General features: G+C 33.4%; 1 protein-coding gene across 1 annotated transcript; it reads right to left on the reverse strand.

Annotated features, from left to right (window-relative positions):
- Positions 1–1,519: 1,519 nt before the first annotated feature.
- Positions 1,520–12,629, reverse strand: LOC129796097 (uncharacterized). Its single transcript, XM_055837819.1, has 7 exons — positions 12,144–12,629; positions 11,879–12,049; positions 9,606–10,241; positions 7,644–7,862; positions 7,348–7,543; positions 4,172–4,578; positions 1,520–1,956 (listed from the first exon to the last, which is right to left on the reverse strand). The coding sequence occupies exons 1-7, from the start codon at positions 12,207–12,209 to the stop codon at positions 1,861–1,863; spliced, it is 1,791 nt and encodes a 596-aa protein (XP_055693794.1). The 5' UTR covers positions 12,210–12,629; the 3' UTR covers positions 1,520–1,860.
- Between the last annotated feature and the right edge of the window lie 5,294 nt (positions 12,630–17,923).

Genomic DNA, 17,923 nt, shown 5'->3' on the forward strand with positions numbered 1-17,923 from the left:
TTAAATCTGTTATAAATGAAAAATTTTCCATGAGCTCTTATTAAGTCCTCTAATTCGTCTAATATACAAAACTCTGGATTGAAAACGTCCCATTGGTCGTTGAGAGATAATTATTAAAATATTCAAATTTTTGGAAATTTATTGTATAATTTTTCTAAAATTATTGTTCAATCATTCCCTTCTAAATATTTTATTGATAAATTCTAAATTCTTCAGATCAATAAATTTTTATTTTTCTCTCTAATTTTTCCACCCCATTCGGAATTAAAAAGTTACTCAATTATTGATCAATAAATTGCCCCTGACAGTAATATTCCACTAGAAGTTGCCTAAATTGATCAAAGATTTAATGAATATTTAATAAAATTAAAGCTAATTTTGTAAATTGGCGAAAATAGATGTGGTTAGAAATTTTACTGACTAACTGATGAAATTGACTAATTGAAAATGATTATAGTTTAATATATTTTTCCAGGAAAACTGGAAGTTATTTATAATGAGTTGAAAAAATAAATATTCATAATGAGTGTAAAATATAGTAAAATTATTTTGCTAATTTATCACAAAAAAAGAAAGAAAGTCATTAAAAAATCCTACCATATGGGACACAAAATTGCGTCAATTAATTAAAAAATATCCTCCTCCATACCCTTGCAATTACCACCTAATTTCACTGTCTGGTTTTTTTTATATTATTATTTACCCCCTGGTGGAGTTTATGCGCAATTGGGGCGAAAAATTGATGGGCAAATTGAATTTTAATGCATGTGCGGATAATACGCGGGTGGGGTTTGGGTATGAGCTCAATTGTGAATAGCCAAATTGTTTTGTGGCTTAACCCCTAGATTTGAGTATAAACCCACGGCAAAGTGGTGCGGATAAGCGGGGGGGATGGGTTGAATTGGAGGAAATCCTTGCCACACAGAGGAGCTTATAAAGCAAAACACAATGGTGGTGAATTGCGTACCCTCCTCTCCGGAATTGTCCCAAAAATTCTTCAGCAAAATGAAGATGCTGGACTGTGTGAGAAGGCAACAAAAATTCTTGGTGGTTTGAGTAAATTCATGAATAAATATTTGATTAATGCTAGGAAAATTAAATTACAATGGATTTTGTATGGAAAGTTGTCCTTAAAAGTCTCCTTTTGTGGTTAATTTATTAAAATTTTATATATAACGAAGAGCAAGATAAAATGCCTGGCTAAAAAGTTGGTCTCAGCCGGATCAATTTCCTCTTTGGGATTTTTTTTCTGTTTTTCTTCTTCTAAATTCGCTTTCAAATCCTCGACGAAACTTTTGGAAGTGTGGCTTATTAAATAACAATTAGTGGAGCTTTTAAATTATTCGGTTATTCGTGAAATAATTATTTAGCTTTTTTTATACAGTTTGCACGATTTTTTTTTCATTAAAATACTCCAAGAATGTATTACAATGAGGTCATGAAACTTCTAACTCCTGCTATAATGTGCAGTGTATGTACACACATAGTTAGACAAATAGAGAATTGGATTGAGCAAATATTTACAAAAGACAGGTAATTATATTTATTTTTAGAATGCAATTATTTTCACAGAATTCCTTACACATGATGTTTTAAGGATATGTTTCATCAACAGATAATATTAAATTCATCTTCCATATCTTACTTCCTGCCTCCTAGTGATTCCTCAAACTCAACCTCAAGTATAATACATCCTCAAGACACAGAGAAAATGTTAGTTAGACAGTGAGACTTTCTATGTTGAAAGCATATCTCTCTTTCTGGAAGTCCTGCCGAGAGTAGCTGTAGCAAATAATATTTCAGCTCGTTATGTTGCTTTCTTATGCAAATGACTTGAGACATCATCCATTGCAACAGCAGTTAACTTCTGATTATGTAGAGAATTTGCTTGAGTTGTGGATGAACAGTGATTCCGTTCAGTCTGCGATCGAGAGATTCGAAATCCGTCACTTCAATCTGAAAAAAAAGGAAAATAAAATTAATAATAATTTTTTTGCATTTCACTAAAGTTTTTCTTAAGTAGTTTTTGATCCTTCTTTCTGATATATTGAATTTTTATTTAAAATTGCCCCAGAAATTGTTTTAAGAAGAAAATGAATTTTCCGAAACGTCGCTGAATGCATAAATTGATGTTTTTTTCCCCTTTCAGTAGGTCACTCCTCCCTTGAAAATTCTTTAAAAATAAATTCGTTGCAGTTGCTAAAAATTTGCACAATATTCCTTAAAAAAGCTTAATTTATTTCTCGTACTAAATGATGCGTTAAAAAGGCAAAAAAAAATTGCTGAAAATAATTCTTAAATACAAATATAATGACTAAAAAGTTTCTTCGTTTCTCTATAAAAAAAATTCTCATTGAAAGAAACATTCGTGTAGAGATATGCGTAATAGAGAATAAAAAAAAGATAAAAAATTACTTAAAAAAAACTTCTCATTCTCCACTGGAGTTAGCCGGGAAAAGTTGATAAAGGTTTGCTCAAAAATGCACACGATGACGTCACAATCGTGTTTTTAGTTTCTTTAAATGCTTGAATCATTCACGCTGATGTTTCTTCGATAATTGATGAGAAGTCTTTTTTTTTTATAATTCATTACATTGAAAGAACTAAAAAGCTGTGTCTGAAGGAAACACAACTAAAATCACAAAAGTGACGTCATTGCGTGAATACTTTGAGAAAATATTTTGAGATTTTTCTCAGATGTTTCTAGTGAAAAGTCAATCATAACGCGTCCAGTTATAAGAGTTGGTATACCACAACGCGGATGGGTCAGTCTATGCGTTGTAATATAATTTTTAAGTACATAGTATTAGAGGCAAAGGTGATTTTTTTTATGAAATTCATCAATTCGAAAGACAAAAATGGTTATATCTCAAGTTCTATTGCACATACAGAAATTTCTTGACTAGTTTTGGAAAGGTATTCAAATAAGCTACAATCTGACATATATTTCGATACATTTCAAGGTCACCTCCAGAACACAAAATGGCGGTTTTTTGTTCTACCAAAACATTTTTTGCACTTTTCGTCCTAAAGGAATGGTTCTAGAGGTTTCTGATGTTCTAGAAAGTTGTAGAGAATTGCAAAACCTTTAATTTGATACCAAGTTGAGTCAAATCGGACAAGCGGTTCAAGAGATATGGCTCTCAGAACTTTTCAAATTCAAGAATTTTTCAAATGGCCATATCTTCTAAACGGCGACATAGATTTTCTTCATTTTTGGACTGATGAAAGATATTGAGTCAGGCTACAACATATCAAAATTTAAAAGATTTGCCTAATGGGGATTCGGAGATATTGCCCCTTAAAGTTAGGCAATTTTTGTTTTTGATTTTAGCGCCTCTTGCGGATGCTTTTGGAACTTGGAATGTTCTAGACAGTTGTAGGGCTTATCGAAACCTTTCATTTGATACCAAGATGGTCAAAATCGGTCAAGCCGTTCTCGAGATATATCGAAAAAACACTTTTTGCTTTAGGCCGCCATATTTGCTAAACCGCTTGACCGATTTTCAAGTATGAATTGTTGATGAAAACGTCTCACTGAGCTCTACAACATACTAAAATTTCAGACCTCTAGCTTTAAGGGAACTGGTCGACGGTATTTCAAAATGGCGGACGGCGGCCATCTTGGATTTTGAAAATGCGAAAAAATGAAATTTTACACCCACATTTCTATAGAAAACTTCAAACCGGAAGTCTCCATCTGTCACCGTTCTCGAGCTATAAGGAAAAGTTTGGGCGACCGGCAGGACGGCCGGCCGGCCGGCCGGCCGGATCAAAATTTTTCCACCACCATTTTCGTAATGTGGGAAGTCTAAAACGTGCTCATACCAAGTTTGAGCCCGATCTGAGGGGGTCGGTTTTTCCGACGATTACAATACTTGGTATGCCACGATTGTGGTATACCAACTAATTGGGAAGTTTTTTTTGCAGATATCTTATTCTTTTCATGGATTTTCTACAAGATTAGGCCTTTGCTGATACGTATGAGAGATTTTCCCACACAGAAATGAATAAACTCCTTTTTCTGGATTTGTTTTTTTTTATTCAGAAGAAATCTTGTGCAAAGTAAAGTGAAGGTATTTCAAAGAAAATTTGAATAAGAAGGAATATAGTTTATACATTTGTTTACCTGAATTTTCACCAGAAAAGCACACTTTTTGGATATTCTCACCTCATGACGTGTATCCATCTCACGGTGGATTGTGGTGATGAATCGCTCAGCAAAAGCCACAATTCCGCACCATGCGCGAAAATTGATTTCCTCATGTGTGCTCAGTGCCAGTTTGCCGGCAATGGAGGCAATTGTATCGGGAGTACCGTGGGGATGTAGCGCGGTTTTCAGTGCCTCCCATACCTCGTCAGTGGGTATGAGGCGCTGACTGAGGTATTCACTCGCTATGTCCTCGCACGATGGATCCACATCAGCTTCACTATCCCGTGGCCCCGGGTTAGCTTCTCTTTCACATAGTTCGTCAATTTTTATCTCAGGAAGGTACCTAATGAAGATACGGTGGTAGAGTTGCTTCCGATAATTGGACACGTGGACGTATTGGCTCAGGTATTCCAATGGGGTGAGTTCTGTAGGAGAAAAAAGGCATGTCCAGCGTGATTTTTATGACGACATGTACCTGGAAGCAATATCAGGGAGGAGGTTGGAATTGCAATTTCACGAGAACCAGCAATGGATAAACGTTGGGAAGTTAGAAATCAATGCTGCTGGTTGTCTGGGTTGCCCTCTATTTCGAGTTTTCCTTTCAAGGATCTACGTGAGCGCTCTTGTGTTTTAATTTACATTTAAATAACGATTCAACAAACAGATAAATGGACAATAGGACAAGATTTTTTCAAAAGAATATTTTTTTTATAATTTTTCAAAGAGGTTTGTTGTTAATTTTGCAAGTTCGATAAGCTATTTCCGGGAGAAATTCTTATAAGAGGAAAATATTTAATTAAATTACTTCTCATGGTCATCAATGGACAGATCATTTTATTATTATAGACAGATGAATGACGTATTTTTAAATGACTTTTCCTCATCTCAACGTTCCCAAGTTAATTAATCGAATAACCGGATTTAATTGAAAGAGGATTTATTTTCCTTTTAAAATCCTGCCAGGAAATGTGATTTCCTTCTCGTTTTTTTTTACTCTCGTATTTGACTTATATTTTATACATAATATATAGGTATTTAAGTATTATGTATGTATGTAATTTGAAGAAAGATCGTGGAGAATATAATCTTGAATGAATGCAATGAATATTAAATTGATGTGTGTGGAATTGGCGGTGGGAGGGAAGCGTATGTTTGAATATTCATAATCATGTATTCATGATGTTTCCTTTAATTAATTGTGCAATTTAATCGATAATAGAAGAGATTTTCTTTGTCAAATACGTCAAATATGTATGTTATCTAATAAAAAAAAGTAACAAAACTAAGATAAAAATTTATATATAGGAGTAACTGGGGTAAAATGGTGAATGTGAAAATAAAATTTAAATTAATATCTCAAAAAGTAGTGGGTAATCTGACTAATTTTGTCAGTAGTTGCACTTCATACTCCTACCTAAGCCTAGAAAGATTCATAATAATTGATCCATTATTTTGGCTTTTATTTGAAAAACAAATTTTTCGAACCTCAAAGTTACTCTGACCATTCAACTACTTAACTTTTGGCGAAATTCTCTGCATTTTTTTTTATCCAAATGCACTTTTAGATAAAGTGAATAATGCTAAACACGAATCTAATCTCAATTTTCCAAAAAAATGTTCCGAGTTTTCCCGTAGAACATAGATAATAAAAAGTACCGCTTGAGGCAAAATGGTGAATTTGGTGTTTTTTTTTTAAAATAACCTTTTAAAATTTTGAAAAAATATTTTTCCTTAATCAGTATAACAATTATATACAATTTATGATGTTTGATCACTCACTATTACCAATTTTTATAAACTAAAAAAATAAAAAAAGAAATTTTATTTTTTGTATTTTTTCAATTAAAAAAAAGTTTTAATTATTATATAAATCTCTCATTCTCAATAGATGTTATAATTCCTTGCTAAAAGAATTTCATTAAATTAAGATTAGCGAACAACAAACGCAATTCACCATTTTACCCCATGGTTGGGTCAAGATGGTGAAAATGTAAGTGTTTGAAAAATGGACTGAAAATGCATTTTCCCGTTAAGTTAGAGAGACAACGCCTAAGACAAAGTAGTAGCCTGGAAAATTCCCTATAAGATAGTCGTCATGGGAAAACTCAAATATTTCCAAGGAACTCAGGAAAAATTATCTCCTAAAAATTCACCGTCTTACCCCAGGTTCCCCTACTCGTAGAATTTCAAGAATATTCAGAATATTTGTAAAATCATGAAAAAACAAACCAATGTTATTAAAATCTTTGCAATAAACTAGTTAAAAAATATATAAAAATATTTGCAATATTCATAAAATATCTTTTGATATACCTACATTATCTCGATATTAATCTGCTTCAAATATTCATTTTTTTTGAAAATAGGTAATACCAATGAACGATGAAAATATTTTACAAAAAAATATCAATTATTTCTTTTCAGATTTGTGTTACCTTTCAGAAAAAAACCTTTCATGGATTTAACGATAAATCTTTTTTAATTTTCAAATATATTTGATTGACATGACTGATTGTTTGCTCCAACATTTTTTCAGCGAATTTTTAGGTGACCTCCCATCACCTCAAAAATTCGCATAAATATGGGGTAAAAGGACACTGTTTGTTCCCTCGCTGAAAGATTTACAATTTGCACATCAGCTGGTTGTATTGTTTGGCCAAAATTGTTTCGGCAAAATGTGGGGGTGGATTTCGAAAAAAAATTGCATTTTCACTGTGGGGGTGTAAATAGAAATTTGCATGAAGCGTTCCCATTTCGACGGTCAATTGGCGCTTTGTTTCACCATAAATAAAAAGTCCATCGAAGTTGACAGAAAAATTCCCCATAAAAAAGGGGGGTTGCGAAATTGCGTTGTTAAAAGCAAATTATTCCTTTTTATCAGTTCTCCTGGTGTGAGGATGGGGTAATTAGGTACGCAGCACGTGGTGTTTGAGAAGGATGAAAAAAATCGCGCACATGGTATAGCTTCCCTAGTCTTCGCATAATTCTCTCATGGCAAAGAGAGCAAAGATGAAGAATTAATTGCAGTTGAAGAGTTCTCGCGTCAGTGCGGAAATTCCTCGAAATTACACCATAAAATTATTTTGAACTTTCCTTTGGAGCTTTCATGCTTCGTATACTCCTTCGGGGGCTCAAAAGTTGTGCGTTTGCCGGTGGGAAAAGAGATTTGTGGGCATGGGGGTGGAGTAACTTACCACTTAGAACCGTTGAATCAATCGGTAATTCAAAACGTGATACAAGTCTTGTGTACTTGCGAGGCAACGTGAGCCACTTTTCGTGATTCACATCTGGTAGATTTAAACTTTCCCTGATGCCACGCACCACATCCGGTTCACGGGGTTCCACGTCAAAGGGGAGACTCCGAATTGCTTCCCTCAGAGCTGCGTTCATCTAATGGGGGAGAACGGAGGGAGGAAAGACTTTTTTCTTTAATACACGATTTATATGGCTGAAATGAAATTTTTAAAAAGAAAAGAATTTAGGTACTGACAAGAGCTCCAAAATTATTCTCAATGAGATCCACGCTAATTCCTCTCCGCAATAAGCTCAGAATTTCATCGTCGAGAAACGAGGACTCCCTCACACTGCTCCGACGTCCAGGTGGTGGAGAATCTTGGGAGGATTTCTTCGGAAGCATCAAAACTGATTCATTCGTTGCAAGAGATGGACGTTGACTCTGACTAGGGGAGTCTGGGACGAGGGTAGCCACCTACAATATGATTGCAATGTGTTAAAGATAGAAAATCAATAAGGGATGGATTGTGTATTGAATTTTGCTTGAAGGGCTATTATGCATTGAAGAACAATACATTAATGTTTCAAAATCAGCTTTATTGAAGGGTTTTGCTTTGAAATCTATTTGATGAGCTATTTTGACTTGATTCACCTGTGGGATGAATGGATCATATGCATAAAGGATTTAGAAGAATCATCCTCCAGCTATAATGGCATTCCCATTATAATTCTAGTAAATACAATAAATCTATAATCGCATAGAATTTTAGAGCAACTTCCTCGAATGGAGCTTCTCAAAAATTCATAATGCTTCCGTTTCATATGCATTATGCATAATGTCCTTTTTCTTATTTAAAAAATTCTCAATAAATAAGGAAAATTTTACAAAAGACTTTTCTTTCAAAAAGATAACTAATGTGAAAGAAAACTTATCTTTCCATATTTTTTTTTAAATTATTAATGATTTTTTTATCATGATATGGCCCCAAAAACATGTATACCTATCTATGTATATCTATATGCAGGTATATAAATTTTCAAATTTTCCGAGAATTCTTTGTAATTTAGTCCTCTGAATAAAATATTTGCGAAAGAGCTTTAACATATAACGTAGTGCGCAGATGAAGCCAGTAAAAGCTCCAAAACACCTAACAGATCATCTAACGTTCATAACTTGGTGAAAATCTCTAATTTCCCAACACTTTACTCCCACCAGATTCAAAAGCCTGTGAGAGATATAGTAATTTTGCGAAGAATTTGCAATGCTTCCAGTAAAATTCATCGAAGTTTTGTCTTTGTTTACCAAAGGATGTTGCCAAAAGTTGCGTCAACTTGAAATGCAGCTAAAAGTTAGTTTTTGAGACATATAGCACCCCCTTCCTACATGCTCCTTCTGCACATTCCAACAAGAAGCGTCAATTGGGAGAGTTTTTTTTGTGACTTTTTGGATCATCTCTTAAGAAAACCCCCATGGGGGGAGATTTTATTGGCAATGGGGATGAAGTCGGAGATATATTTCTTGCATTTCTTTGCTATTCAAACATACTCGTGTGGAGTTTTCAGTGAAATTTCTTTTTTAATCTCTCTCATAGTGAGACGGAAAAGTTGGAGGACTTTTGACATTGCCGTTTGTTGGGGTAATCTTGAAAAGAGGGTTTTTGTGCATGATAAGCCGTATGTACCGGAATTCTCAAATGATATTGTCAAAAGAATCCTTAGAATTTTTCAAAAATTTTCTTTGAAGAATCTCTAAAAAATTCATTGAAGAATTCTTTATAAGAAGTAAATCTTAAATTATAAAGAGCTGTAAGATAAATTTCTTTGCGTTTGTTTTTAAAAAGAATTCGTCAAAGAGTCTTCACAGACCTTTAAAACCAAGGTCTAAGGTTTAAGGAGTTTTAAAATGAACTTAGGAGGGAATGAAAAAAAAACTTTGAATTATTTATTATTATAAAGTTTTCTTCCAAAGAATATTTGAAGGATTATTAAAATTCTTCTTCACAGAACTTTTAGAAAGAATTCTTTAAAGTACGAGTATCTAAAGGGATTTTCTTTCGAGAATTTATAAAGAAAACTCTTAAAAGAATTCATAAGAAAGTTATAAAATAAATTCTCAGGAATATTCTTAAAGGAAGTGCCTTGAACATTTCCTAATTGAATTTCAACTGAATTTCCAAAGAGAATTTTTAAAAGGAATTCCCTGAAAAGAAGAGCTTACCTGTGTTACAGGATCTTGATTTGGACGGAAGGTAGCTGTATCAGTTTGATTTCTATTCTTCTTTTTCTTCTTCCCCCTCCTTCGTGGTTCCTCTTCCATATCATCCCGGGAAAAGGCACAATTTTGCTGTGGACTCCCATTGCGACTCTCCTTGGGTTCGGGACTTCCTTCTGATGTAATAATAGTCGGTGGCACTTGTCGCTGATCTCCCTCCTGCACATCCGGATCCTTTTGCACCTTGTCCGTCTGTGATGTCCAATCAGTGAGGGTAGAAGTCCCCGGGGCTGGTGATAAGTCCGATGGAGCATTCCAGTACACAGTCTCCTGACTATGGCTTCGTCGGAGATCCAAAATGATGCGTTTTTTTGCACTCGAGCAGAAGGTCTTTGGTTCAGGTGTGACGCATCGTCGGGAATTCTTCATGGAGCTGACGCTAACGCGAGTTTTTGTACTAATTACAGTTGGTGTGGGTGTCATGGGGCGACTATCTGTATCCGTAAATCTCCGGAAGAGCTCCTCCGGAACATTTTCAGGCAAATCATAGTCGGACATCCGAACACTGGTACTCCTGCGTCGCCCACCGGATCTTGCTGAATGCTCCTCGGAAATCCCACATGCCGCAAGAGTTTCATTTCGCTAATTAAATTTTTGCATCAGAGACAAAAAAATTCATTATTTCCTCTTTTTCCTTTTTTTCTCACAATTTCGGTGACCTTTTTTTGTCATTTTTTTCCTCGTGCGCGGTAATTAATAAATGCAAAATTCATTATAATAACCGCAAACAAGGAGTTTTTCTCTGTCCTCCAGAAAATTAGCAAAATATTATACGTTAAAGGAAAAATCATGGTAGTCGTGAACAAACTGACCCTCTACGGGAAAAGTTTGCTTTGTGGGATGGTTCATTAGAAATTCTACCTTCTATTAAGAGGAAAAATTCATGAAATGAAGAGCTTCGTGGTAGGAAATATTAAAAAATAAATAAGTTTATTTTTGGATATTTTTATAAATTCATCATTTTGATTAGATGAATTTAATCAATCCATATTGATTTATTTTTCAACAAAATTTATGAATTTATAAAAAAAATCTAATAAATTGAAATTTCTATATTTTTTATATTGTAACCTAGCGCGAAATCTATTCTAGGATATGGATTAGACAATGGGCCTAATTCAGCGATCAAGAAACCCTTGAAATCTTTGAATTTTGTACTGAAATTTCAAGATTTCAAGCGAATTTTAAGGGTTTCTTTGTCGCTGAATAAGGCCCAATATTTTAATAAAAATAAAAAAATTTTAGGCCATACAGGGTGGTGCAATTGAATTAGCAGCTTTTGATAATTTATTTGTGCAATTATTAGAGCAAAAGGAGTAGGGAGTAGGGGTAACTGGGGCAAAATGCTTAAAGTTCAAGGGTTTCGAAAATGGCCTGAACATGCATTTTCCCATTTTCCCCAGGTTCCCCTATTTTGAACGTTAAATCTTTGTCAAACGAATTCAACGTGAAAAAATTACTTTTAGAATTTTCTACTTATCTTTTAAACCTATGACATCTTGAATTAAAATGTTTGGCATCTACTTTTAAACTTTAGATATCTCAAACGTTTGACATTTCTTTCGAAACATTTAACGTTTCTTTTCTAACCTTTGGCATTTTTTTCAAACTTTTAATGCTTCTTTGATACGTTTAAAGTTTATTTTATAACATTTAATATTTTTCTTCTCACATTTGACTAATTGTAATGAAATTTTTAGCTTAAAACTAATTTATTTAAACCGGAAAACTTTTTGAAGAAATTTGAATTATCAGAATTTTTAGGATGTCCAAATTTATTTAGGCTATGCCACTGAAACTACTATATAATTTTCTAATATTTGAAAGTTTTCTTTTTAAAAATCATTCAAATAAACATCCCTTGTTAAAGCTCTTTTAAAATTCTTAAATAATACCCTAAAAAGGAGTTTAAAAAGTTTTTATTGAACTTCCACGAGATTTTACAAATTAAAAGAATTTTAGGTAGCTCTCTTTAAACTTCTGTGGGAACACAAATGATTAAAAAATGTTCCAAATTGTTGTTCAAATTCGTAACTTTTGTCAAAGAGTTTGGTATATGTACTTGTGTGGCAAATTAAAGATGGAGCAAATTGACGAAGAAAGTTGCAAAGAGGTGGTGTGGGCGTTTTGGTGGAAAGGACTTTCTGTACAAATTGCCATGCGAGAAATGGAAAGGCAAATAGTTGAAAAATTGTAAAATGGTAATGGGAAGAACAAACCCAAGATTGCTTCGCAAGTTTAACAACATTTTTAACTTCTGGAGTAGCTGGATGGTTGCACAACACAGAGCAATTCTTCGAGTAGGGGTTGTAGATTGCTGCAAAGGGTCGCAGAAGAAGTGGTGCACGGTGTGTCACTGCACAAATATCCGTAATTGCTCTCGATAGTGGCTGTTTGAGGAAGTCACAAATTATTGCATGTACATACATACATACATATATAGCTACATCTAATATATAATCTATATCCAAAAATGGTACCCACTTGTACGATCCGTTGCCCCACTTTTGGTTGACTGGCAATTAATCCCGTGTGACTGGAAATACTCATCGTTGTGAATGGGTTATGTGTTACTGTGGCTGCAGAGGACACAAAGAGAGAAAAAAAAAGCGAGGATACGAAGTGGAATTGAGGGTCCTTTTTATTGTGATGTCCATGCCATAGTTCTCCACGAGTTCCACCCACACCCCCCCGCAGGCAATACTTCCACCCCAAATGCCACACTCAACCTCACAATTTTACGATCTGGACACAAACACACACTTTTATCGTGTGGGTAGAATTAAATTTTTGATTCACACAGCAGAAGCACGAGGCGAAAATGTGGGCACTTCTGGGGGGCGGGGGATGGTCCACAGAGTGGTCCTTCCACCATGAGATTCACACACAATTGATGGTGCACCAGAAAAAAGGCTACCAGGAGATTTGCCAAAGAGAAAATGATTTCATTTGATTTTATTGATCCAACACGTCGTTACCGAGGCCCCCGTTCCCCACACAATGGCCCCCATTCTCGATGAAGAGCCCAACATTTTCTCTTTTCCTGCTACATTTAATACAATGTAATTTATGTCAAAGTTTCACCCTGTAAATATTTCATTAAATCAATTAATCCCTCAGTTTTTTTTTTAATTTATAATTGCATGGACTAAATATTGCTGAATGAGGTTACAGTTTGATGGCATTTTTGTATATAAATCAATTATTAATTATTCGATAAAAATTATTTTTATAAATGTCAATTGCATTATTTTCAGCAAGATATTACTGGTGAAATTAACTCTGATTAATACGTTAAGTAATTTTAATTTAATTACATACTTTGAGTGACAAATATTCAAGGGGGTGTTTTTAAGAATAATTTGTTATTTTTTTTTTATAAAAAAACGCTAAAATGGATTAAGAAGAATAAATTTCAATTTCTTAAAAATCGGTTGTTTGCATTTTAATTTTCAGCGTCAATTTGACTTTTTTTCTTACGACGGTTTTTCTCTGTCATTTTTGACGTTTGTTTTTTTGAAATTAAACGTCAATTTGACGTTTATTTTCAAACTTTTGACTTTTACAAAATATTTGACGTCTAATTTCTAACGTTTCACATTAAATAAAAAATTCTCACGTTTGACATTTATTTTTAGATAGTTGATTTTCTATTGACACAACATAAAGTTATTTCTCTAATACTTAAAATTACTTTTATAATATTTGACATATCTTTTTCAACGTTTGAAAATTGTTTTAAAACGTTTGACGTATATTTCAAAATATTTCATATTCTATGAAAATTTCTAACGTTTGATATTTGTTTTCTTATGCTTCTACATTTATTATTTACTAAAATAATCCTTTTGACTTCATTCAAATTTACGATAGAAAGAAAAATAAAAAAAAGGTTTTAAATAGAAAAAAGTCCAATGTAGAAAAATCCTAAATGGCGTAGAAAATCATTGAAAGACGTACAATGCAGAAAATAATGTTGCCTGGAAACAAATAGTCGGTGATTGTTGGAAATTACTGTGCTATACTCTATTCTCTTAAATTGGATAAATTCTCCATGCTGTATTTTTTTGTCTTGTACACAACAATGAGCCCCTGTAGAATGTCATAGAGGTCAAGAATTATTGGATTTTCTTGCTATTTTTGGAAAAGTTAAAAAAAAAAGAAAGGAGGAATCACCTGAAAAGCTCTTGAGGATGTCGTAATTTCTGTATGAAGAGTCACAGATGAAAAGAAGAGGAGGGGGTGGTGAATGAGTGTGCGGGCATTCTAGCAGAAAGGTACGAAGAATTTTAATTGGACTCCACGAAGAAATGGAATAAATGCCATTGGAGTCCGCGTGGGAAATTAAAACTTTTCTTGTCCTCACTTGAAATGGATTTTTCTAGCGCGTTTTCCTTCCTTTTGGTGTTTCTCATTTGGAGGAGAAGAAGTTTCCTAAATGACTACTGAGGAAAAAAGCCATTACCTCGTTTCCTTGTGTCAAAAAGACACTTATACCGATTGAAGAAGGAATCCATTGAGATGCATTTTAAAATGTATTTATTAGTGACAAGTAAAGAAAGGAAAGTTTTTCTCATTAATTCTTTGTAAATGTTGTGAGAAGAACTAAAATCAAAGCAGAAAATTTCAAAGGGTATACTCGAATGGAATGGTCAGATTTTCCCAATTTTACATTTAGTTTACAATTTTACAATTTTTAAATTTAGTTGGAAAAATAATATTATTTCTCAATTTATTTCCTGTTGAAATGTAATAAAGGGAATTCCATTCAAGTGTAAAATATGTAGAGAAGATAAATATTTTTATTATATGTACACCTACATACATACATACATGCATGCATACCTACATAGTACATAGGTATGTTTAGTGTGGAATTTTCAAATTAATAAATTCTCCACATCAATGTAGTACAGAGGTTTGGACAATTTTCATATTCACAACCCCAATATCATTTCTTGTTTTATTAGAAATTAATTTTAGTTGGTGTGGAATTTAATCATATAGCTTTGAAGAAAAACCCCCCATAGGTGCTTTATTAAATTTTCACATTTTTCTTTGTGTAAAACATTCATGTATTTTTCATGATCTTTCCATAAAATAATAAAAGGAGGAAAAGCTTATGATGTCTTTGAGTAAAATAGGAGCTTTCTCCATTTGGATATATTGTCTCGAACAGGTTGAATTATGCAAGCGGGGTATTCCTGAAGAATTTTGCATCTTTTCCCCTCACTTCTTCCCTTTTTTCCGGAATAATAGATATCCTGTATAGCAAGAAGACATCCTGCCTTAGGATATATGAGCAAGTACATATGTGAGGTAAAGTTGCTGAGTACAAAGTTAAATCAATACCTTTAGCAAATGGTAAATAGTTTATGGGGTATGAACAACAATCTATGAATTTTATTCAACTTACTCCCAACATAAATTCTTTGTGAGAACTTTGCTGTTGCTCATGGAAAAGTTTCCGCATGCATCAGTGTTTGCTCTGAAAGTCGTAACAATATTTTTTTTATTTGATCATGAATTGCATTGAAATTGAAACAGAATTTAACCAATAAATAACCTGCAAACCTTTTATTTTCATTAGTTCATTTAGAAAAAAGAAAAACTTCAACTTACAATTTTTTTAGAGTGCTCCATCAGGAGCTTTTCCCCTAAATAAACTTTCATCAACATAACCACAATAATTAGCTAATTAGTGCTCATTTTGAATGCAAACATAATTTTAATACCTTCAATGTGAATTCAATATGACTTGTAAGAAAATGTTTGAATAGTTATTTGAATAGCCGAAAGCATTGGAAAGCTCTCAAAGTTTGAAATCGGCAAAGGGATATTTTTGAATTAAGATTACCCTAATTGGTATTTATTGCATGAAAAAATATTTCGCTCTTTGTAAAGAACTCTTTGATGTGCATCTTTTAGTGCAGAATTCATTGGTGTGGTGGATGCTAAAAACTTCAGTAGGTATTTTTTCCAGGTGCAGACTAATGGGCAAACGGGCAGTTCTCTACGTGAGTCAATTCTTTGGACGACGATGTGGAAATTGCACCGTGAAGTGAATATATGATGATAATAATTGAGGGAACGTAAAAGAACTTTCGTGCCATGAATGTGATAAAAAGCTCTTTCAATGAGATGAAAAATAAATCCAAAAAATAAATCATCGCATTTTTAAAAATCATTTTGTAAAGAGATTTTAATGTTTTGTTTTTTTTTTGGTAAAAAAATCATTTCTTTTCAACACTCATTTTATAGTATTTGAGAAAGATTATATACTTTGATTGATATGATTTCATGACGATTCACAAAGAAGCAGAAAGCCCATAAAAAAATCCTTAGAAAAGTTCTCTAATCAATATTCCAGGAAAGCTCCTTAAATCAAATCTTCTTTCAATAAAATTTCAAAATTCAATTCAAATTGCAAAATACGAAAGGACTATTTATTTTAATTCGTTAATTTATTTGAAATTCATTGCTAACTAATTAAATAATTCAATCTTAATAAAGCTGAAATGTTTGTTTGATTGTTTGTTGCACTTGAATTCCTCCTCTTGGCTGATTGTGATGAAATTCAGTATGAAAGTGGAGGGCCCCAATACGAATCGAAAGCGCTATATGGTATTCCGCCCCCCCCCTACCTTCATAGCGCCTTCACAAAAAATGTCTTAAAAAATTTTTTTTTGTTACCTGCTGAAGGGTCAGTAACATTTTTTTTATTTTAAAGAATTTGTCGGGGTACTCTACTATTCACCCCCTTCCCCAACTAATATGCGATCCCCTATTACAGCTTTAATAGGCCAGCTGAGATGTAAAATTACCTCCAAATAAATGGGGGACTAACCAAATTTTGCACCATTTGATTCAGAGAATTATAATAAACCTTTTTATACTTACTACAATGCTCTAAAACTTATGCTCGTTTCAATAAATGCGTTTAAATAGTTCCATACATTTTCCCATAGAAGCCACCAAAGCCATTGAACGAACAAGTGACGTCACTGGGGTGTTCCAAGAAACTGCTCACACAAACCACATAAAATACTATAGTTTTTACAATATCCACTCAACAAATTATAACGAGGATTAAAAAAAGTACTTCCTACATGAGATAATGCAGAAATAATAAGTAAAACACACATTATTTCACAAAAAAAAAAAATCCCCACAAAAAAGAAAATATTTACTCGAAAATTCTCAACTGTCAAATCATACTTTTTCGGAACACGAAATTCAGCGACGTTGCATGTTCGTTCAATGGCTTCGATGGCTTCTATGGAAAAATGTATGAAAAATTTTTCAAACGCATTTTCTGAAATGAGCATAAGTTTTAGAGCATGCACGTAAATTTAAAAAAAATTCTTATATTTTTATGAATCAAATGGTGCAAAATTTGGATAGGCCGAATTTATTTAAAAGTTTGGGGTCATTTTCCGCTAATTCTACTGGCCTATAAATGGAATTTGCTCACACATGATTGGGGGCTCGGGTTGACTAGTAATTTTCATAAAAATCATGACATTCTTCTCTATAGTCTTACCTTTGTTCATATTACATATGATTTATTTGCATTAGGAGCTATTTTTAAAGAAAATTCTTTGTTTAGGTTTATACTTATAAAGAGATTTTTCAAGAATTTAGGATAAGAAGATAAAATGTTCAATTTGGAGCATTGATTTATGTGGCGAATGAACTGTGAAGATTATCTATTTTTGTCATCTTTCAAGGAAAGCTCTTATTCATACCTTTATTATGTATGTATGTAGCGTATAAGGTAACACATTCACATGAAAGTACGATGCACTCAAGTTTTGCATAGTGCACCACCACACAGTCCCATTTCCTGTGGTCTCGACGGTCTCCACAGCCATCGTATTCCATGACCCCACTTTATGATTAAAGTTTCCCTAACTGGCACCCCTCGCAGGGGTACTTAATTAACAATTTATTGATGTGGCTCAATGCGGAATAATTCATCGTTTGGATATTGAACATGAAATTAAGTATTACGTACACCTAATAATTCTCACCGCGCGTCTCACGTTTCATCCCCATTTATTCTTGCACGTTCCTCTCCTTTCCGACTTAGGTGACAGGAAGTCCCTTTTCCCTTAGCCAAGGAGGTGAGACGTGGTGCCGGTAACTTGTGTTGAGTTGATTTCATATTCATTCCAATTTGCTGCAATTCACAAATATCTATCTACACACACATATGTATGTATGTAAAAAAAAAAGATTTTTCTTCGACATTTCTTGTTGGA

This window comes from Lutzomyia longipalpis, chromosome 4, assembly GCF_024334085.1.
Source record: "Lutzomyia longipalpis isolate SR_M1_2022 chromosome 4, ASM2433408v1".
Classification (NCBI taxonomy): domain Eukaryota; kingdom Metazoa; phylum Arthropoda; class Insecta; order Diptera; family Psychodidae; genus Lutzomyia; species Lutzomyia longipalpis.

Excerpts from the sequence above, each read along its gene's own strand:
- LOC129796097 (XM_055837819.1), bottom strand. The coding sequence starts at position 12,209 with ATGAGTATTTCCAGTCACACGGGATTAATTGCCAGTCAACCAAAAGTG. Across the intron at positions 4,579-7,347 it reads TGATTCAACGGTTCTAAGTG|AACTCACCCCATTGGAATAC; the intron begins GTAAGTTACTCC and ends TTTCTCCTACAG. Across the intron at positions 1,957-4,171 it reads AGATGGATACACGTCATGAG|ATTGAAGTGACGGATTTCGA; the intron begins GTGAGAATATCC and ends CTTTTTTTTCAG.